The sequence below is a fragment of the Zootoca vivipara genome, chromosome 8 (assembly GCF_963506605.1).
Source record: "Zootoca vivipara chromosome 8, rZooViv1.1, whole genome shotgun sequence".
In the NCBI taxonomy this organism is placed as follows: domain Eukaryota; kingdom Metazoa; phylum Chordata; class Lepidosauria; order Squamata; family Lacertidae; genus Zootoca; species Zootoca vivipara.
The window spans coordinates 30308496-30333036 of record NC_083283.1 but is presented as its reverse complement, the minus strand read 5'-3'; the positions used below and the strand labels follow the sequence as shown (position 1 = coordinate 30333036).

The following is a 24541-nucleotide window of genomic DNA, read 5'->3' as shown; positions in this document are numbered from 1 at the left end:
GGGAATTTAGAAGTTGAAAGGGATGATTGTAATTGATCCTGATTCAATCCTATTACAGCTTTTTATAGTGTAAGCTCTAGAGAAAGCAAGCCCCTTGTCAAGGCTTTATTTTATAGATTCCTTTGTGTGTGTGTATGTGTGTAATATGTGCTCTATACTTTCTGGTCTCTACTTTCCCTTTTAATTTTTTCCCCTGTAGTAAATAATGAGCTGCCACCTGAAATCCGGCTTGCCAGTGGTCAGCTAATGGGTGATGACCTGTCCCTCCTTACTGCAGGAGAGCTGTCACCTTATATCAGTGACCCAGCGCTGAAGCTATTCCAGTGTGCTGTTTGCAACAAATTCACCTCTGACAGCCTGGAGGCCCTAAGTGTGCATGTGAGCAATGAACGTTCTCTCCCTGAAGAGGAGTGGAGGGCTGTAATTGGAGACATCTACCAATGCAAGCTCTGTAACTACAACACGCAGCTCAAAGCAAACTTCCAGCTTCACTGCAAGACTGACAAACACATGCAAAAATATCAACTGGTGGCTCACATTAAAGAAGGAGGCAAAACTAACGAGTGGAGGCTGAAGTGCATTGCCATTGGCAACCCAGTTCACCTAAAATGTAATGCCTGTGACTACTACACCAACAGCGTGGATAAATTGCGCTTACATACCACCAATCACAGACACGAGGCAGCCCTGAAACTTTACAAGGTAAGCACCCACCAGCAATTTAAGTTGGCTTAAAATAGGAAGCGTCCCTTAACTCTTGAAATGTTAACAGAACGGTGTTTTTGAGTGATGTGCAAATTAGAGGCTTATTGAACATACTCTTAATAAAGCAACAAAAATCAGACTTCTGAGCTAGAAGCGCTGCACCTGGAAAGTGTTATATATCTTATAGCTCATTTAGCTTTCCCTTTATTTGAACCTTTATATATATATATCACTGTCAGCACAGTCCTATATGTATGTTTACTCAGGTGCAAGTCCCATTGAGTTAGATGGAGTTTCGTCTCAAGTTAATGGGCATTGGATGCAGCCTAACGTCTTAAACTTAAATTTATATTTCTTGTGTTGCAAATGGCTAAATGAGTTTTTATTCTAAATTATATAATAGCCTTTGTTAGCTAGCTGTTAACGATGAATTTTTTTGTGTATTTTATGTGATACTTGCATATCTTGTATAGGAAAGGAAATGGCTCCTAGCATTGAGGATGTTTAAATGATCCCAACCCAAAATGTGCCACATACTTGTACCACAATATTACTATGAGTATTCAGAAGCAAACTCTTGCTATCCCTTTGCCTACCTTTGCTTTTGATTAGTCAATAATCATTTTTTTACGAAAATGAAAGGGTGTGGTGCACATAAATATTAGTGTAATGGCAAATACACTTTTTTCTGGCCTGGGGAAAAACTATACTATGTGTGGGAGTGGCACATATCATTTATTACCGATCATGCCATGACTTTTTTCAAGCGCCCCAATTACTGGATTTTGGTTTTTTTGTTTGTTTGCTGGATTGTCCTGTTGGGCTTGGTTTAGGTATAAAGTGTTGTACATTTATTTATGGCTTTCAGATATCAAGCACTATTTTGTTTGAGTCCCCCCCCCCCAAGGATGTTACCATTTGTCAGTGTATTTTAAATATAGTGAGAAAATCCACGTGGTAAGTGCAACATACATACACTAGAGCTTGCCTTTAACTTAATTATGAATAATAAGTATGATTTTTCAAAAATGCTGTTATAAAATTTGCATACATATAAATAAATAAGTAAATGAATCAGCAGTTTTATGGGCAAATAATTATTAAGCTAATGAATGTTCTATAGTTGGTTGTGTATAAACCGCTTTGTTGAAACAGATGGCAGACATGTAGCGGAAAATAATATACTCCATTTGTATCCTGCAGACAGCAAATGAAGGGGATGTAAATACTACAGATTCAAATCCATATCTACTTTAGAATGTAGAGGTATCTATCTACTTCTGTGTTTGGATACCAAATGAAAGTCTGTTCATACAGGACACTGATAACCAAACTCAAATGCATTCACATATCTTCCTTAGTACCTAAAAGGAATGGATTAGTATTTAAAGGCACAGGGTTGTATACAATTAACTGCTAATCAGACTAGACCTATTGAAATCAATATACCTAGGTAGTCATGCCCATTGATTTCACTGGGTCTGCTGTAAGTAGGAGTTGGTTGACAACAACCCGGAGCAAAGAAGCTGAGGAAAAACCTTTCAAGGTGAGGAAATTGTGCTGGTGGTTGTGAACCAGATACAGAGCAAGCTGCACTCCCCACTTTATAGGAGACTTTTCTGACCATACTTGGCTTTCAGCGTTTCACTTTCAGACATTAGCACATTAGCCTAAGCTGACCTTAACAAGCTTGACCTGATTCATCCACGATTAAATTCATCTCCTTGCTAGCAGATTGCTGAAAGTGTTATCTACTACCACTTTAAGGTAGAATAAAAGTCTAAATTTGAATTTTGCACAGGAAAAAAAAAATCACTGTATGGAACACGAATTGATCAAACTTGCCCACCAAAACAGAGCTTTATAGACCTCTGGCCTTTAAAAATCTCCAAAACAAACTCCTGGTGTAATATGCTATGTCTGCTGTTGCTTTAAGCTGTTTTCCTCCAGCATATCTCACTTTTAGTATTGGAGCTGGGTTGGGGGGCAGGCAGAATTATGTAAAGCAGTAGTGTAGAGTACAGCTTATTTTCCATGCAAATGTTTTTCTCCTTCTGTAAAGTGCAGACCCCCCCCTACCCTTGTATGTATCTATCATTTGTATATCAACGGCACAGATAGTATTTAAATAGTTGAGTAAGGTGTTTCCATTTACTTTATCCTGTTTAGAAGCCCAGGAAAACAGTGATCTCTGTAAAGCACATGCTCTTGCAGCAATTCTAAGTAGACCATTTTGTAGCTTTAGGAAACTATAGAATCCCACAATATGGTTATCTTCCTGCTATGCAATCCTCTCATGAGATCTAATTACAATACCAGTACTCTGGAGAAGACAGAGAAAATAGAACAAGCTGGGCCTGCAAAAAAGTTTCAATATGATTTGTACCTGTTGGAGTTCCAGTCAGCTAGCTATGCCCCATTTCACTGTTTTATCTCCTTTCCTTCCTCCCCATTTTCTGATTTATCTCCAAATGTCAGCCAGCATTCTGTGCCAACTGAACATGGCCAGCCTTCATTGGGATCGGCAGTCCCTGTCCCGCCCCTGCCCCCAGTTGGGCATTTCACCCCTCAAAGTTATTTTGTACTTTTGCAAATCTTGGGATTCCCCCAAGACTGCAAATACTTCCCTCTTGTCCACGGATGGTGCTGTTTTGGCTAAATAGGAATCCACACTAGGAGAATAGTCCATTAAATGGTGTGAGAGCAATGCCTGGAGTAGGTTTGGAGGAAGAGGCTATTCCCCTTTGTTGAAAGGAGCTTGGCTTACACTTAACTGGTAAGGAGGAGGGAAATGTTCACCCTCTGAGGTTCAAAGAAAATAAATGACAAGTATAACAAATGGCATAGGCTCGGCTTAGGAAATGTGGTATCGTAGACACCAGTCAGTCATTTCTAGAGTTGCCAAATCACAATTACAAAGCTTTGCTAATTCCATTAAATATTCCACGTGTCACAGATGGGGTGTTGGCTACTCCCGAGTAAGCACTCCACACATCCTCTGGATTTTCATAGTTTTATTGTGCATGCTATATACAGTGGTGAGATGTCTCAAATCATGTCTGCTCTGCATGGGGCAGAAGCCCACAATGGCGTCTCGTGGGCTCTGACCCCCCTTTTAAGACTCCAAACGCCCCTCCTCCTTGCTCTATGGGTCCTCCGTGGTCCCAAACCAGGCTCCTGAGGTGCCGTTCCCTCTCCTCCCTCCTTTCCAGCCCCTGCTGAAGCTAGCTCCTCCCCTGCTTCCCTGCTACCAACCTGGAGCTGAGCCACCAGGACTCTGCAGAGCCCTGGACCCGTCTTAACCCTTCCTGTTCCTGATTTGAACTCCCAGACTTGCTGCTGCTCTCCCATCTGATGGAAGTAAGCAGAGTGGGCTGCTCTCTGCAAGCCCTCTCTCTTACATCCACCCCCCCTCCAGGCTCCCCCCCCTTTCTGAGGCCTGGTTTGCCTGGTCTGATGTCTGTAAAGAGGGCTGGAAGCCTGACAGGTCTTCCTCCTCTGTAGTGTGTGTAAAATCCTGTTCCCAGTCGGTGCTGGGTGGCTGGTCCGTGTAGTTCCTTCCGTTGTCATCCTCCTCCTCCCTCTGGAAAATTGCTTCCGATTCCCGGAGGGCTCCTTGGGTCTGCGTCTCCCCTGCTCCCCACCTGGGATCGCCCTCCCCCTCTGTGTTCCCTGTGCTACTGACGTGTGGTGGTTTGGGTCTGTGGGAGAAAGGAGCGTGCAGTTCCAGTGTGCGGTCCTCCCCTTGCATGGTGTGCGTGGTTGCCTCCGCGTTTTGGGAAGCAGGAGTGCCCTGCCTGGCCATCAGACATTTTAACCCCCCCTCCCCCCACCGGGAGCCCGGGCTCGCTGTGGCACTGTAGACCTCCTCCTCTTCCTTTCTTTCTGGAACCTCTTGGCTGCCTTCTCCCTCCACCCTTCTGTCTAGTGTCTTTTGTGTGATTTCCTCCCCCTCCCTCCTGTCAGCGTCTTGTGTTGGATGTGTGTCACGTCCTCTGAACCTTGGGCTTTCCCTAAAGTGTGAGAGCAAAGACCTGTGACCCACGGGATGGACCTTTCTCGCTGTAGGTACTTCCCCCCTGAAGGTGACAGGGTTGATCTGTGTCAGAACCTTGAAGGGCCCCAGCCTTCTGGGTGCCAGCTTCTTCCCCCTTCCCCCCATGGGAAGGCCTTCTGACCACAGCCAGACCCTGTCCCCTCCGTGGAAGACCTTCTCCAGTCCCCCGTGATGGTCTGCCCCCTCCTTGTAAGCCTCATTGCTCCTTGCCACGTCTCCATCCAGTTGTTGGTGTACTGTCTCCCTCCTCTCACCCCATGCCTCAATAGGTGGTCCCCCAATCTCCCCCTCCCCCTGCTCTGGGAAGGCTCTGGGGTTTCGCCCAAGACTGGCCTTACTGGGTGTGAGCCTCGTGAAGACATGTACTGCATGCCCCTCCGTGGGGTTGTCATGATATTGCCTGAGAATCTTCCCTCTGAGGGAGTCCTGGGGCATATACCGGGCATCATTGCTAAAGAGTAACCCCTCTTTCTCTGCAAGCCCTTCCCCTGCCCCTTCTCCCTCCCTCAAGTCCCTCCGTATGTTCTGGGTAAAAGTGTCCTCTTTGGTGAGTTGGCTCAGTTTCTCTTCCTGCATCCCTGCCTCGGCGTCGTTCCATCCGCCTGGGGAGCTGATGTGGTGCGATCCTGAGGATTCTCCTTCTTTCCTGCAGTGCTCCTTGCCGTCTGCATCTCCAAAGGTGAGATCTCCCCGGCGCTGGCTGCCCACAGGGTCATTGTCCATTAAGTCCAAAGCTAGCACTTCTGCGTGCTTGTTCACTGTCATCTTCCGAGAGGGGGTCTGTTGCGTGACCTCACCCTCCTGCAATTCCCTGCCGTCTATGGCCGAGACGCTCATGGGAAGCTTCCTTGGGAAAAGGGGAATCTGATTCTGCCTAGCAAAGTCCACCGATAGGAAATCATTGCTGCTGCCCCTGCAGAGAAGCCCGACTGTCTCCTGGGTCTGGCCTCTTGGCAGCTGCAGACTTACTTCCATCTCTTTGTCGTGCTGTGGGGTGTTACAGGAGGGCTCAGTTGTTGGTGCTCTGCCTGGCCCCTCCCCTCCTGATCTGGCATCCAGGCTTGTGTCTGTGCCTGCCTGCTCTCGCCATTCCTTCCTCTGGGGGCAGTGTTCCACCCAGTGGCTGGGTGCATTGTAAAGGCATCTCCCGCCTTTCTCTTCCCTCTGTTTTCCCGCGTCAGCGTTTGAAAGTACCCGCGCGCGGGCTTTGTCCCTCTGCATCACATCTGGCTGGAGGGGTCTGTGCTGAGCTGTAGCTGCCTTCCAGGGACTGTATGGGAGCTTGTGGCCGCTGCCTTTCCCCTCCGTCTGTCCCCTCTGCCCGGACTCGCCTCTCAGCCTCCTGCACTTCCACGCCACCATGCCTCTCAGCCTTAGAGCCAGCTTGTGCTGAGGGTCGCCCTACAAAGTGCTGGCCCGTCCCGAGTGTCCTCTCTGCTTGTCCAGCCTCCACTCCGGCTTGGCTGTGTTCAGAGCTGCTCGGTTCACTAAGCCTGGCTTCCCCTGTGCCCGGGTGCCTACCTGGTGCTTGAGCCGTTCCATAGTTGCAGGGTGCTGGCTGCAGCTTGCTCTCTGCTACACCCCTCACGCATGCCAATCCTCCCTTGGCATCTCTCTCTTCTGCTTTAGATGCTGCCAACTTCATGCCGGCTGCTACATTTGCAGCCCTCTTCCCTCGGGGTAGCCATCAAAAGATTGTGGGCTTGCTGTCACAGATGGGGTGTTGGCTACTCCCGAGTAAGCACTCCACACATCCTCTGGATTTTCATAGTTTTATTGTGCATGCTATATACAGTGGTGAGATGTCTCAAATCATGTCTGCTCTGCATGGGGCAGAAGCCCACAATGGCGTCTCGTGGGCTCTGACCCCCCTTTTAAGACTCCAAACGCCCCTCCTCCTTGCTCTATGGGTCCTCCGTGGTCCCAAACCAGGCTCCTGAGGTGCCGTTCCCTCTCCTCCCTCCTTTCCAGCCCCTGCTGAAGCTAGCTCCTCCCCTGCTTCCCTGCTACCAACCTGGAGCTGAGCCACCAGGACTCTGCAGAGCCCTGGACCCGTCTTAACCCTTCCTGTTCCTGATTTGAACTCCCAGACTTGCTGCTGCTCTCCCATCTGATGGAAGTAAGCAGAGTGGGCTGCTCTCTGCAAGCCCTCTCTCTTACACCACGTCAGTGGGAGAGCATGCTGTGTTTTGTGTTTCCCGCCCCATTTTTTCATTAATTCCTTCATTCACTCTCCTTTTCTGGCTGCTGTAAAAAGTAGGCTCTAGTTTTCTCTTCAACTCACTGGGTCAGTTCGGTGAACAAAGAGAAAAATGGAGGAAAGGAGAAATAGCCAGGTGGCTGTGTACTTTTTCGCTCCCTCAGAATGTTTTGAATGCACATGAAGTATCCCTGGGTTGAACTCTAGCCAGTACCCATGATGCTGTAGGCCAGAAAGCAGCAATGACCACAACAGAAAAGCTTAGTGGGAATCCCATTTTTTTCATTCACAAAATATTGAATGATATCACTGTTAGTCATACTCTGAGTAGACCCACTGAAATCAATGTACTGAAGTACATTAATTTTAATGGGTTTATTCTGAGTATTTCTTGCTTGGATATCATCCACTGTGACTTTAATAAGAGGAAAATGCCACATAAATGCCTTCTTGAGGCAAAATGTCTGGACTCCTTGCAACAGCTGCAATGTTAATAACTTCGGTGCTTTGGAAAAAGATGTTGCATGCATCACAACAGCAGTACTAAAATTGGTTGTCTGTGTATAAGCCCTCTTGTAAGATGTGAAAGCTACTAATGTATTAAAACCGCAGCCCTTGCCCACTGAATTCATGAAGCAATTTGTGTAATTAGTTGCCTAATGTGACAAAGCAATGCTGCTTTATGAGAACAATTAACTTACAATCCTAGGAACACTTAATTGGAAGTAGGTTTGCATTGCAATCAGTAAGGCTTACTTCAAATTAATACATTGAGGTTTAGGGTGATATACATATTTGGGTGCTAGCAAAATTATTTTTGCAATTATGAGAACAAATAATAAAGTTGGACTGCTTCAGTTATTTGTGGTTTAATGGCAAGCATAAGTTTTATTGAGTATTTATATAGTCATTTAAAATGTTAAGGACACCTGGCAGCAGCAGTTAGGAGAGGTTAAATGTATAAAATATACTTTTCTTTTTGCTTTATTGACAAACTATTGATTCATACACTATTCATGTTATGATTGTCAGCTCAACTTGAATAGATCACTTCACCTCTCATTCTCAGACAACAGGAAAGTTAGATGACCTATTTCCAGTTTAAGAAGGTTAAAGGTTAGCTCAAAAGCATCATCTGCCTAACTGCTTAGTTTTAAACTGATCAATTTAATGAAAATCTGTTTTACAGATGGTGTTTTAATGTCTTTGGCAGGATTTGGGCAGCTTTAACATTAGATGTACGCTAGTAAACATTATTTTTTATTTGACCAGAGCAACACCTTTTCTTTTATGTTTTATAGTAGAAAACATGTGGGATATGGTATTTTGGCAGAAGACCCAAAGCAAAAAGTGTTGATGATCTTTCCATATGGATTCCACAACAGAATATATTTATGTCTGTTGCTCAAACAAAGCTATATTCATGGCTAAGCAGACTGTTTTACTCTGAATCCTTAAAAAGAAATTCAGTCAGAATTGTATTTGGAAAATGTGTGCTTCCCATTTGCATACGATTAGAACACAAGCATTTAAAACTATAATCAAGACTGTTCCTTATGCATATGTAAGTATGCACTTTGTGTTTATAGCTGAGGTGACCAAACTGTGGTTTGTAAGCTAAATGTAGTTCCTGGCAGTTCAAATGTAAGGAGCTGCACTTACTCGACCAAGCAGTACAAAAATGCAAATAGTTGTGAAGGACCTTATTTGTAGCCTACTGCAAAACTATGTGACTTCCATGTGGCATTATCCACTTGCACAAAAGCAGGAATGAATACTGTCCACATATTCCCTGTGGGCAACTTCAAATTTCAGCCAAATGTCATGTATAGCTTTTTAATAGTTTTTGAGCAGCATTTTGTTTGTTTGTTTGTAAATAGTGCGTATTTAGGGAAACCATAAGGGGGGAACAGAACTTTGTGATGGGGGAAATGGGGTGAGTTGAGTCCCCCCACTTTACCCATGAACACCATTGTGCCAATACAACGCTGTATTTGTGTTTTTGACTTGTGAGTATAATGTGGTTTTGTTACAGAATGTAGTATAGTTCTTCAGCTCAGAGAATTTGGGTCCTATATGCCCTTTGGAAATATAGGGTAAAATCCAATGCGGTAGTTTTCTTATTAAATAACATGATTCAGCAGATGCATCCACTAAGATAAAGGGTGTGTGTGTGATTTTCTCTGATTCTCACTTCCTCATGTAACCCCTCTGCTACTGCCAGTGCTGTTCTGGAATAGATTTGGAGGGAAGACATAGTGGCTGAAACAGGAAGGGGGAATCAATGAAAATTTCATCCTCTTCACCTACTCATCTCAGTCAATGCCTCTATTGGATAATGTACTGGGAAACTTAACATTCTCATATTCTCAAACTTACTGTACAAATTTTGCTATGGTGCAGAAGAATATGCAATGTGTGCATCAAAAATAATTGCAGTGACTTAAGGTGTTCACTGAGTATATTTTAAAACATGTGTACATAGTACACAGTACCACAAATACATCAGGCAACAGACCAAAATAACAACATGTATCTGAAGGAAGATCCTCAAAATTGCTTTTGTGTACATTGTATCAAGTACAACTTATATGTAAAGTGGTAGTTTGGGTGTGCTAAATTCATTTCCTATGCTACCTTTAGGGACACGGGTGGCACTGTGGTATAAACCACTGTGCCTAGGGATTGCCAATCGGAAGGTTGGCAGTTCGAATCCCCGATGGGGTGAGCTTCTGTTGTTCAGTCCCAACTCCTGCCCACCTAGCAGTTTGAAAGCACATCAAGTGCAAGTAGATAAATAGGTACCGCTCTGGCGGGAAGGTAAACAGCGTTTCTGTGCGCTTTTCTGGTTCGCCAGAAGCAGCTTAGTCATGCTGGCTGCATGACCGCTCCCTCGGCTAGTAAAGCGAGATGAGCGCCGCAACCCCATAGTTGTCCGCGACTGGACTTAACGGTCAGGGGTCCCTTTACCTTTACCTGTGCTACCTTTAAACTGGAGATCTAGTGATCTATATGCCATGTACTGGAGATTTACTCTCTCCATTGAGACTTATGTAGAGATCTGGGAAAAAAACACATTGCAATGAACACTATTAGCATAACAGCAGTGCTTGGCGGAGTCCATCTTTTTATAACTGGACCCCTTTTCAGTGACATTTTAGAATCTGATTTTATATATTTGGTTCACTTTTTTTAGTTAAATGCAGAATAACTTTTTGCGTAAGAATTCTAAAGCAAGATTCCCCTGGGTGTTCCTGACTCTGATGTGTTTATTTTCATAAAAGGTTCACTATGGTCCTTTATTTTGTCAACAAATGACTGCTAGCAGCATTTGAAATAGCCCAGTGAAACTAAATTATCATGAATATATAACATTGCATTCAGAAAGGCTAGAAGAACAAATGGAGCATTGACTATATTTTATAGGATAGATTTATAGCCTGTCCTTGGGTCACTTAGGGCCAAGAATTTTCACGGTCAGCTGGTTGGGCCTGCTGGCGAGCATCCTCAGCAGGAAATGTAAATACCATATAGCACCTGCTCTTCAGCTGGGCGGCTAGCACTCTTCTGCTTTTGGAAGGGAAGTATCTACCACCTCAAGTCTGGTCCAAAGTAGAAAGCTTAATTATACTGGTCTTGCTCTGCATCTGTCATCAGTGAAGCAGAGTAGTCTGTCTGGATTCTCTAATGCTGTTTGCATATTCGGATTTTAACTCGGCCAGAGATATTGAATGCATTGCTTGTGTCTCCTTGTTTATGAATGAGACAACTGGGATTTAGGTAACTTCAAGAGTACTATTTCCCCAATGAACATTGCTAGTGTTTTCCTCATTATTCTTGTTATGGATGAAAGCATCAGTGTTAAAAATTAAAAATTGTATTTGGGAGAGTAGGTATGAAATAACAAAGGAAGGGGGAGAGAGAAATCCATCTGCAACACAAGCTACATTTGTTTGCTATATTTTGTTTAGCATGCAATGATGATACTTTGATCAGTGTAGAATTAACACAGTTCCATAATTTAAATTTCAATAGTCTTCTCCTAAGTTTCCAATTTAAAATCAAATATCCCAGATATGTGCCATTCCAATTATTGAACTGTCATTGTCCCAGTATGATAGTAAAAGAGGTTGTGAGATTGTGCTGTGCTTATTTGCATAAAAGTCATTGTGCAAAAAGAAATTGGAATGTTTCGGTACATTCGAGAGTCAAAACATGGTTTCCTTAATCTTACTATAGTCATTTGTTTAGATAAAGAAAGCTGTTTGGATAGATAAATAAAAGTTATTATTTTCTTGCTCTTAAACATAGTTGTCACTGAAAAATATTTCATTTTTTAATGGTGGTTTAACATTTGTGGTCATTTCAGGGTTGAAATATCTGAAATTAAATTCCCATGGCTGTTTATGTGTGTCAAGTAATTTGAATTATGCTATTATATTAACATGTATAATGATAAGGGAAGTGTTAAGAAACCATTTTTGTATCAGCCTATTAAAATATAAGTATACTTCATGTCTACATAAATGCATGTGTGTGCTAATGAACACATGGTGGGGTAATAATTTTAAATGGTTCCTTTTTGCTTCTAGTTTAGTGGGAATAACAACTTGTAAATAACCCACACTTTATAATTCTGTTTGAACATCATATATTTTTAGTCAGGCCTTTCTGTCATGTTGAGGATGCATACCGTACTATGACAATCACTTTAAAAATACTTATTTTCAGTACTTTAAAAATAAATCTGCAGTTTTCTCTCAAATTATGATTAAAAAATTGGATCGAAATACAGGGTTTTTTTTGCAAATGCAAAAATGTATTTGATATCACATTTAGAGCTATGTTCTAAAGGCTAGATAAGAACCTATGGTTTGGAAGTTGGATCCAGCCCCTGAACTTTGAAGGTGTGGACTGGGATGGCAAACAACCAACTGAATCTGCTTTCACCTTCAAAGACATGAATCAGATGTCTCACACCCAGCCAATCAGCAGCTTCATAGCTCTCCCTTATCATGTAGGAGGCTGCCCAGCAATGGGAAGCCTCCCGCCTGAGGGGGGACAACTTTAAATGCATGGTTCAGGCATGCTCAGAAGTGAAATCATAGGCTGGGTTGAAAGCCAGCAAGCCCAATCTGCATCTTCACAGCTCTCATAAGGTACTGGACAGCTTTCCACCCTGATGAGGGATGCCTTTGGAAATGTGGATTGGGCTGACTGTCAGCTGGCCTGATGCAGGCCTTCAGAGGTGAAAGTGCAGAGTATGTCAGTTGTCAACTGGCCTGGTCCACATTGTCAAACCCTTTTGAGGCACAGTAGGTGTTTTTTACTTGCATGTGACCACTAATTAATGTTTTCTGTGGGTACCACCCCTGCTCTAAAACATTTTAGCTTAGTTCTCCCTTGCACTCTATGTTCCTCACACAGCCACTAATGCACTAAGCCACAGTATCCACTGATTTCCATTTCTCTATTTGAATGGCTTTCTACGGAATAAGGAGGCTGTTCCCTTTTAGCTGTAATCTCGTGGTGCCCTACAATGTTTCTTGTGTTTCCCAGGGAGGTGCTTTATCTGTGAATCCTTGCCCTATATGGGAGTAAATGGAATGCCTTTTCTGATATGTGAGAGGAGTAAAAATTATGACACTTTTTTCATACCAAATTGTACGGCTAAGTGGTGATTATCAAAATGTGCAGGAATGCTGTCCTGTCTGTATAAGATCAGTGTATATATGCACCATTACATTCACAATAAATATCGTACACAGATTTCTACATTTTCTGAATTGTATGTACATATAGCTACATAGTGCTATTTTCATGAGAATCTCTAACAAGATAACAGACTTTTCCAGAGGAAAAAAATCCTTTCCTAGTTGACAAAGGTGATCAAATTATTAGAACCATGGTAAAGCTGCATGGGCTAAATGAAAATGTGGATTTGTTCCGAAACCTTAAAGTTCCTCATTATGTGTTCAGTTTGTAGGTACATACAGTATGTATTTTGGCCAGGGGGGTGCCTCTTTGTAATAAAAAGGAATAGCATTCCCAAGTTTGCTTGCTTTGTGTAAACTTACACTGAATTATGCATGTATTGCAGACAGTGATGCTTTGCTGGATGAACTGTTAATGACACAGTTATTGTGAACGTTATTCTTAATCAAAGAATGTACTGCAAATACATAAGCAGCCTTCTTTCTTAATGTCAGAACTGGAGGTTGTAAGTTACTTTTCCTTTTCCTTTTCCTTTTCCTTCTTCAGTCTCTTGGGAATGGCACATCACATAGTGAAATAGTGTTTGTTTGACCTCCCCTTCCCAAATACAGGGGCACGTTTATATTAACAGTAAAGTTCACAGAACTTCTCCTAGTGGAGTACCAAAAACAAGCATGTCATGGAAATGACCTTCTTGGTCTCCAGAGAAATGGAGTTAACCCTCATGTGCTATATAGTCTTCAGATATAGTCTTCATCTAACATGGTCCCAGAGGAAACTGCAAGTGCTTGTGGGAGCAAAGGTATTACTATAAACTTTAGTTTTTAAAAGCAGAGGATGTTGAAATAATTGGAAATGGATATAGAGTGAAGCAAATCCACAAGAGCAAATCATAACAGCAAAAACCAAATTGAAGAAACAGTTTAAATTAAGTGTATTGTTCCTCCCTCTAATCAAGTTTTTATTGTCTTGCATGAGAGAACTAAACTATTTATAGCTTCTACTGTTTGACCCAGCTTCAGTGTATTGCCTCATACTGAAAGAACTTTGCTTGCTCTTGAAACTCAAGAAATTGTTTTAAGGTTGACCAGTTATGTAGTTAAAAGGGACCCAGGTGGCACTGTGGTTAAACCACTGAGCCTAGGGCTTGCTGATCAGAAGGTCGGCGGTTCGAATCCCTGTGACGGGGTGAGCTCCTGTCGCTCGGTCCCTGCTCTTGCCAACCTAGCAGTTTGAAAGCACGTCAAAATGCAAGTAGATAAATAGGAACCGCTACAGCGGGAAGGTAAACGGCGTTTCCATGTGCTGCTCTGGTTTTCCAGAAGCGGCTTTGTCATGCTGGCCACATGACCTGGAAGCTGTACGCCGGCTCCCTTGGCCAATAATGCGAGATGAGCGCGCAACCCCAGAGTCGGTCACAACTGGACCTAATGGTCAGGGGTCCCTTTACCTAGTTATGTAGTTACCCTCTTAATCCCAGGCACTAGTCACTGCCTTCTCAAAGGTATCCAGACTCACCACAGGGTGAACAGCTTCCCTAAATGGATAATATACTTAACATATCCCAACATTTCTCTTTGATTTGAATGTCAAAACCAACTGAGTGAAACACCTTTTCTATATTAAAAGTTAAGAGTATGTCAACCTAGTTGACATACTAAGGCCATATCCTCAAACCATTTTGTCTAGACTACCACAACTGATCTTAACGTTAATAATGGTCCCTCCATTATTATTATTTTTTAAAATGAATTTAAGACTAAAAAGTTCCGGTTCAACTATGGGAAGAGGTAAAGGATCAGAGTATACCTGAAAGAGATGAATGATTTCATCAGATTTAATAAAAAAGTTACTGAAGAATGAGCTCATTGTTGACAGTCAATGCTGGCTGTCCCATGGTAAAACTTCAGTAGTCAGCCCTGCTGCAGAGGCACTATAAAGAAAATACAGGAAAATCTTCCATACTATGTATTACTCACCAAGCCTAAGCTGAAATACTGTATTCAGTGTGTGCAACCACACTTTAAGAGGTATGCAAAGTGGAATATTTTCTTTAATTTTTTTGAGGAAATCAACAAAATCTAACTAAGAATTGTTGTATTTTCACATATATTTCATGAAACAATATCATATTGTATAAATTTTTTAAAGAATTTCTGTTTTGCACAACTGGTGGTATATTTCTAATGTGGCACACAGTAGTGGACAAATTACCCAAAGCTGAATTAGATAAACATCATAGGAATGGTTCAGTTGTAATTTTACAGTAAGGGATTCCCTTAACCTCTAGAATTCTGTGCTTTCATAGTATGCATATAGAATGATAGCACCCTCTTTCAGCTTCAGTTTCAACTTGAGCTTTAGAAACGAAAGCAAGAGAAAACCTGCAGTCTCTCTCTGTGTGTGTGTGTATGGTATAAGTGCCAATTTTCACAACACAGTCAATCCCCTCATCTGTGACATGGTGGTCTACTTTTTTCTTTTCTTTTAATGTCATGAGTGGGGGGGGGATGCATACAAATGTGTGGGCAGACAGTTGCTTCTTGTCAATTCTAGCATTAGAAATGTAAGGGTGCTTGAGACTTTTTATATTTATGTTGCTTACTTTTTTCTAAAGTTCCCTTTCTTGTCCTATTCACACAACATCTTTGCATGGGCAGGGGAGCGGGTTGTACAGTCTAAACCACTTTACCTCTTGGGCTTGCTGATCGGAAGGTTGGCGGTTCGAATCTGCACGATGGGGTGAGCTCCTGTTGCTCTGTCCCAGCTTCTGCCAGTTCAAAGGCACACCAGTGCAAGTAGATAAATAGGTACAATGTTTCCATGTGCTTTTGTATGTGAAAACTGGTCAACTTGACTCCAGTATTCTTTGTATAATACTGTACCGGTACTAGGACTGCTACAAAATGGGAGGAAAGAAGACCAATTGCTTTAACTTATACATATTGTTGTTACATGTAGAGGAAAGAGCTTCCTTTTTCCACCTAAAATAATGCAGATATTCTTCAGGGGCTATTTCATAAAGAACATCCTTCTTTTTAAATTTTTACCTTCCACCATATTGCCTGTTTATTTAGTTTTCTTGTGGCTCTATAAAGCTCCTTTTGTAGTTGCAACTAACCTAACTTATTTTATGTCATCTACAATCTTTGACACCTCATTGGCTATTGCCTTTTCAGATCATTAATAAATACATTAAGCAAGACTTCTCTTACTATGGAACATTTGGGCAACCCATTCTGATTTTTTTCCATGTTGTACATGGACCATTAATTCCTAATTTGTTTTGTAACTCTTTGTATCATGTCACCAGTTCAGTTTGCATCCCACAAGTTCAGAGTTTCTTAATAGCTTTTTCTGAAGGACATTATCAGATTTTTTAAAAAATGCCTAAACTAACTGCCAGATTAATTTTTGAATTCTTAGGTTAACATTGAAATATTTATAGACTAAAGGTACCAGAATTTTCTCAAGGAAAATGGTTATATGCAAGGAATCTTGATGGTGATGTGAGAAGTCCATACGGTTTTATTTAATCTTAATGCATTCCTGACACTGTCCAGTGTAATGACCACTACTTGCTTTCTCAAACTTGTGACTAATTCACCATTACTGCATAATGGAGTAGTACACTATTGGTAACCTCAGAAGTTAGGATATTAGGATGCCACCCCCGTTAGCAAAAATAAAAGAGGGGAGGAGAAAAATGCACCTTTGTCGGCCACCATTACACTTTGCACCTCTCCTAAATTCAGAACAGAAGGGAGTGCAAGATACCCAGTCCAAGCATCCAATGAAATGCGGTCATGTTTATGGGACGTAATCAGTGTAGGAAAGGGCTGACATAGTGCAAACAGGTTCAGTATGGGGGTCGCAAATAGTCTCTCCTGCATTTTGAATTTTTAAAAAAATCAATTAATAAATTAATTTGGTTTTTCAGATTAAAACTTTACAATCACATTTCCAACATACAACATAAACCCAAGATTCCAAGGAATCTCTTGGACTTCCTCCCTCCCCTTTGTGGCTCCTATTGTTAACCATTTCCTCCTGCATCTTTTATAATAATCCAAATCTTTTATCTCTCCATTGTATCCAGAATTCACCATTAAACTTCAAGTGATATTGCAATCCTACTATTTTAACTGTTTACAATGGTCTTTAAGATAAGTTATAAAGTTCCTTATTAAAATTTTGATCTTCCTGATTTATGATTCTTCCAGACATTTTAGCCATTTTGGCATAATCCATCAACATGATCTGCCATTCTCTGGTATTTTGAATTTTTAAGCAGAGACATTTTGAGAGCACTACAGGGGGGGTGTGCCACATTTGAGAACCTGGTGTGGTCTTAACTGTGAGGCATTTTAAAGTACATTTTAAGGCATTTTTAATGTTACATAGACTTAGGATACAATGTAGGACTGAAAAATTAGGAGCATTTATAGCAGGCAAAGGCAAACTCAGCCCGCCAGATGTTTTGGGACTACAACTCTCATCATTCCTAGCTAACAGGACAGGGATGATGGGAACTGTAGTCCCAAAACATCTGGAGGGCCGAGTTTGCCTATGCCTGATTATAGCATGCATTTGAAAAGGTTAACTAAAGAACAGAGGGAAGGAGTGAAGTCTAGAGATTCAGAAGAATCCTGTTTAATTTTTATTATTTGTGATTTTGTGTGTGAATTAATTAGTAAAATCTAATAAAAATCATTTTCCAAAAAAAAAAGGCTGACAGTGATTGGCCCAAGCTCATTCGGTGAATTTGGTGACCAAGTGGGGATTTGAACCCAGGTTTCTCTGGCCTTTGTCCAACCCACTGATCGCTACACAACTGTACTGTAATGTAGTACTGTAATGTCAAAAGGGAAGACTTCCATTCTGTTCTTCTTCTGATGCATGAGTGAAAGAAACTCATCCTTTTGCCAGTCAGTGATGTGGTCCAGGGCATTTCTTATTAAAGCGGTGTCACTTGTCTGTGATCATTAGCCAGTACACAGAATTCTTGTGGCTTAACTACTATTATTTCTTGGGAGTTTCAAAGTTTTCAAAATTCTAGAATGTTCTATTAATTGGATGATGTTTCAGAATGCAGGTTGTAATTGCAGAGTCTGGCTTTTAGTTTATTTTTAGTATTTCCGCTGATTTCTGGTGCACTCTGTGGGATACTTAGGAAGCAAAGCATTAAAGAGACCTCCTGGAAGAAAGGATGCACAAGTGTCCACAAGGTGGAAAGCTATAATTTGGGTGTCCTTTTTCCATTATAGAAATCACCCCTTTGATGAAAGGGTATTTTTAGAGGTGTTCTTCAGTCATTATTTCACATTCTAAACCGTTTCCAACCGGCACAATATTATTCTCGTCTTACTTCAAATATATTTTAGCTTTAGAATTCAAATTGGGTTGTTCCATTGTCCAGAGATAATATGTTCTATGGCTTACCCAAGCCAATCTCCTTATTTCTGATGCTATTGGTTAAAAGTTGGTTACCCAAAAAGGGTCAAAATGACAGAAAACCAGGGAATACATTTTTGAGCTTTTGGTAATTTGGAAAGCAAGACCACACCATCATCCCAGAATAAACTTCCTTAAAGCTCCTGCAATGGTCCTCAGAGCACACATCCCTCAATGTCTTAACAACAGTGTTTTTCATGTGATTCGAAACGGCACAGTTTTACAAGATTTGTTTAGAAACCTTTTTTTCTTTTTTTGCTTTTATTAAGAGCAAGTTTATGCAGAAAGTTCATAGTGCAGATAGAAACAGAAAACATACTGTGGTTAACAAAAATCAAACATTTTTTGCCAGTCCAATGATTTATTTTGTTTGATTTGGAATTTTGACTGATAACCTTTAAACTTTTGAAGATGCTAGCTAGCTCTGAAGCCGGACAAAGGAACTTGAGTTAGATGTGTGTGTGTTTATGAGGGCAGAGAGAGAGAGAATGTTCCCCTCTCTTGTACAGCATGTAGCATGTTGTGGTGACTTCTACATTTGTGCATTATTATTTTGTTGTAATAATCAAGCCCCACCCACCACCCTCAATCCACATTTGTCTGCAGATGGGGTTTCCTCTTTTCAGAAGCTTTTGCTATATACTACATAGTCATCAATTGTTTCATCTCATCTAGCCATTTGTTTGGCCCAATTATCACTTTTTTGTTGCAGCGTGATAGCTACCAAACAGTGCTTCAGCAGGTAAGGATCAATGCTACATCAGGAATGTGAGCTACAAAATTCGGGAACACTACGCGGAATGTTCCACTGCTAGGACACCTTCCGTGCCTTTCAGGAGTTACTAACATGAAAAAATCCCCCCAAACCAATGTTTTCTGGATTACTGCTGAATCGCGGATACCCATTCTGCTGAAATAAATTTTCAGTGGTAGTTGCACCACACTAATAACATGGCAACTTCTCTTCCTCCACCTCTTTCTGTTTATTTGTTTTCCTGTGACATAGTTGAAACATCCATGTGCTTCATATCTGCATGGATTGATCTATTTATGATGAAGCATTATAGTTCTCTTCACTAACTTTGTATTAATAGATTCAGGTAGGTAGCCGTGTTGGTCTGACACGGTCGGGGGGGGGGGAAATGTCCAGTAGTACCTTATAGACCAACTAAGTTTGTTCTGTATAAGCTTTCGTGTGCATGCACACTTCTTCAGATATTTATTTACAGTGTTTGTTTGTTTGTTTATATTTTGTATGAATAGTCAGCTGTCTTCCATCAATTTGTGTGCACTTGTTTTCAAATGTTCTTGAGTAATTTCTAAATATGCACAGTTATGTATTGAAACTACAAGAAGGGCTGTAGTTAATGAAGAGGGACATTGCATACAAAAGGTCTCATGTTCAGTCCCTAGAATTTACACATTCAGCTGGGGAAGAATCCAGTCTGAAACCTTTGAGAGTCACTGCCAGAGTAAACTGTCCTGAGCTATATGGATCAATGATCTGATATAAGAGAGTTTCCTGTGTTCCCATTGCTTCAGGGTTGTGTTCTTAAGATAGCTTCATCATAAGGAGACAGTAAAATCACAAGTCAGTTTTGCCACCAGGCCCTAAAGAAACAATCCTATATTCTCAACCTACTAATTATAGCAAGGAAAGTATTTCAGAAATGTTTTCAGGTAATTCTTTTAACTGCACAGATATTATTTTTCATATCCTGCACATACAAAGCTGAGCTCTGTTAATGCCAAGGCAGAGAAAAGTTATGACTAATACATTTCAGAAATTGCCAGCATTTTTCTTATAATAGCTTTTCCGTTCTCCTAACATTATGGTTTTGAAGCCTGACGTCTTGGGACTTTTCAAGGCTAAAATGCAACTGCCTCATGTTCCATCAGAGTGTTAGATGCCTCTCATTTCCATTGCAGCAGAGCACCCATTTAAATTTCTGCTAAGATACCAGTCTTAATTCTAATTCTTTAATTGGAGTGGGTCCATCCTTGGCATTGATCCAGTTCTGAATACAGAGTTCTGTATTTGTATTGCATTATTGTGGACAAGGAGTGGGATTTCCTTCACATTGTTTCTTTATAACAAATTAAATTCTTCATCATTTAAAAAACAAAGGTAGCATTGTTAGTCCGTAAAAAAAAAAAAAGCTCACAAGATGAAGAGTTCTTGAGAACTCCAAAGCTTGCCACTATTTTGTCAAATTGTTGTTGGTCCTAATAAAGATATCACTGTGGATTTTGGTATTTTTTTGTAATTTAAAGTATTTCCATTTTTTAATGTTTTGGGATCCTTAAAGAATTTCGGTAGCAACTTCCCTACTTCTTCCTTCTCTGGTCCTCTGAATATGAAAGTTTGGATATGATCTATGTGATGAATGTTTTTGTTATTTATATTGTACCATCAATGCTTAAGGCAACTTACAAATTAAAAGAAGATGGACTTTTGCTCCAAGGACCTTTCAGCTTCAAAATTGACAGAGAGGAAGTGGAGGAATGTAGAGGGTAGGGGTAAATAGCAGATGCCATAATTGGGTGTGATCAAAGCCAAATTGGGCAGGGCCAAAGCTAAAAGTATGACTCAAAGGACAAACCTTGGCTACAAAACATGGTTAAGGAGGTAGAAACCTAAACCACAATCCTAAGCTCAGACATCACATTATGCCAGACCTTGACTTAGGTGTCTTGGCATACTCTGCTGGAAAGTCTGGGGAGGAGCAAAGCAGGTGTAAGTTTCTCTCCAGGAGCCAGCACTCAAATGTAGCAGTGGTAAGCCTTGTTGTTGTTTAGTCGTGTCCGACTCTTTGTGACCCCATGGACCATAGCACGCCAGGCACTCCTGTCTTCCACTGCCTCACGCAGTTTGGTCAGACTCATGTTGGAAGCTTCTTGTCCCACATAGAGATTTCTCAGGAGACAGATGAGATGATCAGGCACTCCCATTTCTTTAAGAATTTGCCATAGTTCATAGTTTGCTGTGGTTGACACAGTCAAATGCTTTTGCGTAGTCAGTGAAGCAGAAGTTTTTCTGGAACTCTCTTGCTTTCTCCATAATCCAGTGCATGTTTGCAATTTGGTCTCTGGTTCCTCTGCCCCTTCAAAATCCAGCTTGCACCTCTGGGAGTTCTCGGAAGTGGTAAGCCAGACTTCCCTATTCTGCCACCCCCCCTCTCTCCTTAACACCATTTTCTCAATTTCCTATTTATTATCAGTTCGTTCCCACTTTCATACATTTTCATGCAGTAACACACAGAAACTCGCAAACACACACACACACACACATGGATGCAGGCTCCATCCCAGATCTATGTATAAATTTCATAGATCTACAGACTGAATAGATCATCTATTCAGAAACTTCACCAAAAAATGCTACGCAGGCGCCCAGTGTTCATCGTACTAGCTCTTTCTTGCCCCATAAAAGCCTTTCCCTCTTGTTCCTCCAGCCTCTTCCTTTTTGCCCCTCCTCCATGGCCCTTGCAAGTCCTTATCTTTTCTTACTGCTATTTTTCTGCTGGACACTAGAATCCAACAAGGAATAAAAATGATCTGCTTGTTTGCTGTGAGATTGTTTATCTTCTGTGCTGGGTGCATGGAAACTCTTGCTTTCCAGAAACTAGCAGGAAGGAGGAAAGCCTTCTCCCAGATGGGGACCCTATGACAGCCAGACCCACCCCATGGTTGGCAGTTCCCCACCTCTGGCTTAATGCCACTGTAGTTTTGTTGTCTCTCCGTTTTATTGCTTGTATGAGCAATGTTGCATTCTTATTATTATATTTTATTATTGTATCCTTCCCCGGTGTTTATTTAGATGTAGCGGGGTTTAGAATTTTTTTTAAATTAAAATGAATTGCAGTTGGGAATGAACTATGTAATTCCTGCACCAGTTCAGCATTCACCAGTTGTCAATGATGTAGCCAGTGCAAATGTATAGACCCTAATTTTAACATCTAGAATTAGAGTTTTAAATAATCTTAATGCCAAGGTTCTTGACTAAAAGATGAAAGATATATCTGTGAGATGGTGTGCACGCGTCTACCCATTTCTTCTGCTGAGAAATTAAAATGCTGTGTAGATAAAGCATGAAGTATGGGAAAATACGCTTTTATAAATTTCATGTTATTAAATCCATGATTCACACTGACATTTTTTACATTTTATTTTAGAGAAGCCACAGAGACTCAATACAGGGCTTATTTCCCAGGCCAAATACCAGTTTCAAGAGGTTATTTTTGTGGGACAGCATATGGGTGAAATGTAAAGCACCCCACCCCATTGTCCCAATCTGGATTGATCCCTCTCTGTGTTTTTTTCTTTTTTTCTTTTCAAAAAGATGCAAAGTGCAACCCACACATTCAATGGAGTATGTAGTTTAGCCTAAAACCCCTCATTATGTCCTTTTTATTGTAGAGAGAGAGAATAAAAGTACAAGAATAAGCAAGCAAAAATACTGTTGTGCATATTTTGGTGTTTGGAGAAGCTGAAAATGAAAGAATTGCATTCCAGTCAGTTTATAAGGTTTCTGTCTATAAATCTGTTTGGTTTTTTTCCTTTTCCTTTCCTTTTCTTTTTTTGCAAACGAAGAAATATATTGGCAACTCCAGTCATAAAACTCTCACATAATGTCTAGTTTGACCCCTTGTCTCCTGTTCAGGAGGGAATGCTTTTTCAAAGAAAGGACCATCTATCAATTTCCAGGTACAATTTAAAAGCAAAGTGGGAAGAAAGAATTAAAATGTAAGACCAGATGTGTCAACTATAGTTTTCACAGTTCTGTTCAGATATTTTGCTTGAAAATTCTAGGCAGCAATGGCAAACATCCACTTTATTTACCAAAACTTTATATACCACTCAGCATATAAATAAATACCCGAGCAGTGTTTGAATACTTAATAGGCATTATATCAAACAGGCACCATCTATGACTGATATGCAGTGCTTGCTGTATAATTGCTATGCTTTTCTAGTTCCTCAAATACTACATTTTTCCTTAGCAGTCCAATATTATGAACCATATGTGATCTTCTTCCTGTATAAAGGTCATGCTAGCTGGACCGGTCGGCCTGTTTGTCTGTGTGCATGAACTGTGAAGTCTATTAAAAATGACAGGTATAGGAAGGAGGGGGTGGGGTAGGGTGTTAACCTTAGGACCACCAAAAGGGACTTTTCACTGCTGGGAACAAAGGGCAGCAGGAGCTTTTGCCTTTTTCAGCACTCCCGGGAGTTTAACTAAGATGATGCGCAGCTGAACAAAATGCTTTTCACAACTAATAAAAAATTGAAGATATTCACACACACACACACACACACACACAGTATATGCATGTGCGTAAAATCTGTTTACTATTAAATCAAGCTCCAGCATTGTCTGTTATCTAAATTCTAATGAACAAACCAGGCATTCTTTGACCATTTGTTTTAATTTTTAATTGAATTATGTTAAATTGTTGAGGTAACTAAATCATTCAGGTTTGTTTGTTTGTTAGGGTTTTTTTATTTTAAAAAATGGAATTAGAAACTTATGGATTGTATTTAACTAAGTCATACCCATAGTAGACCCATTAATAGACTTATTAATTACGTACATTGATTCAGGGGCCCCAATCTGAATAAGATTTACTACAACACCATGAAAGTTATGTACCTTGGATGCGTTTTAGCCTAGCTTTGCAAGTTTTAGTATCTGTATGTATTGTATTAGTACATGCTTTTATTTCAGCTTCAGGATATTTAATATTTTTATTTATAAAAATATTTACGCACCACTATCCGTTGTTGTTTTTTAAATGGAGTGCTTTACCACAGTACATAAAACCAGATATATGTGTTTGTTTGTATGTATGATTTGCTTATTGTTACAGAAAGATGCATTCTTAAATTGCTAGCATAGGCCTGACAAAATAGAAAAGTTTTCAGCAAGCATTTAAAAGTCAAAACAGATAATTTGGGTAGGTAAGAATTCAAAAGAAGCAGCTATTTGTTTCTTAATTGATTTTCTACGTTAGTTGTTCATTGAATAGATGAGTAGTGCCTCTGATATTTGATTACAGAGCAAGGCACCCATTTAACCTTCTGTTCTTTCCTGGCCGGGATTTCAAATACAATACAATGTACCTCCCTTAGGCTCAGTAGGATTAGAATGCTAGCAGTAATCCCTGATGCTATGAAATAGACCTGATAGAACTTCAACTTACTTGTTTAGGATTATGCTCATGAATTTCTGCTCATCTAGATGCATTAACCCTTTGGGAGCATGTGCAACATGTGATGTGTAAAATAATCATCATACATACATACACTGAAGGCCATTAATGAGTTTTAAGGACATCATTCTTATTTTACAGGCTCAAATGTAAAATTCATGCTGAGTTGTAAATGGATTTTGTAGTACAAATCCTTTT

General features: G+C 40.7%; 1 protein-coding gene across 6 annotated transcripts in view; it reads left to right on the top strand.

Annotated features, from left to right (window-relative positions):
- The window catches only part of ZFHX4 (zinc finger homeobox 4), a 172075-nt gene that overhangs the window by 29500 nt on the left and 118034 nt on the right, over positions 1-24541 (top strand). For 5 of the 6 annotated variants that reach the window (XM_035125414.2, XM_035125413.2, XM_035125411.2 and 2 more), the window contains exon 3: positions 200-702. In XM_035125414.2, the coding sequence (XP_034981305.2) occupies positions 200-702 (503 nt within the window). The remainder of the gene's footprint in view (positions 1-199; positions 703-24541) is intronic. The other variant, XM_035125412.2, reaches the window with a different exon arrangement.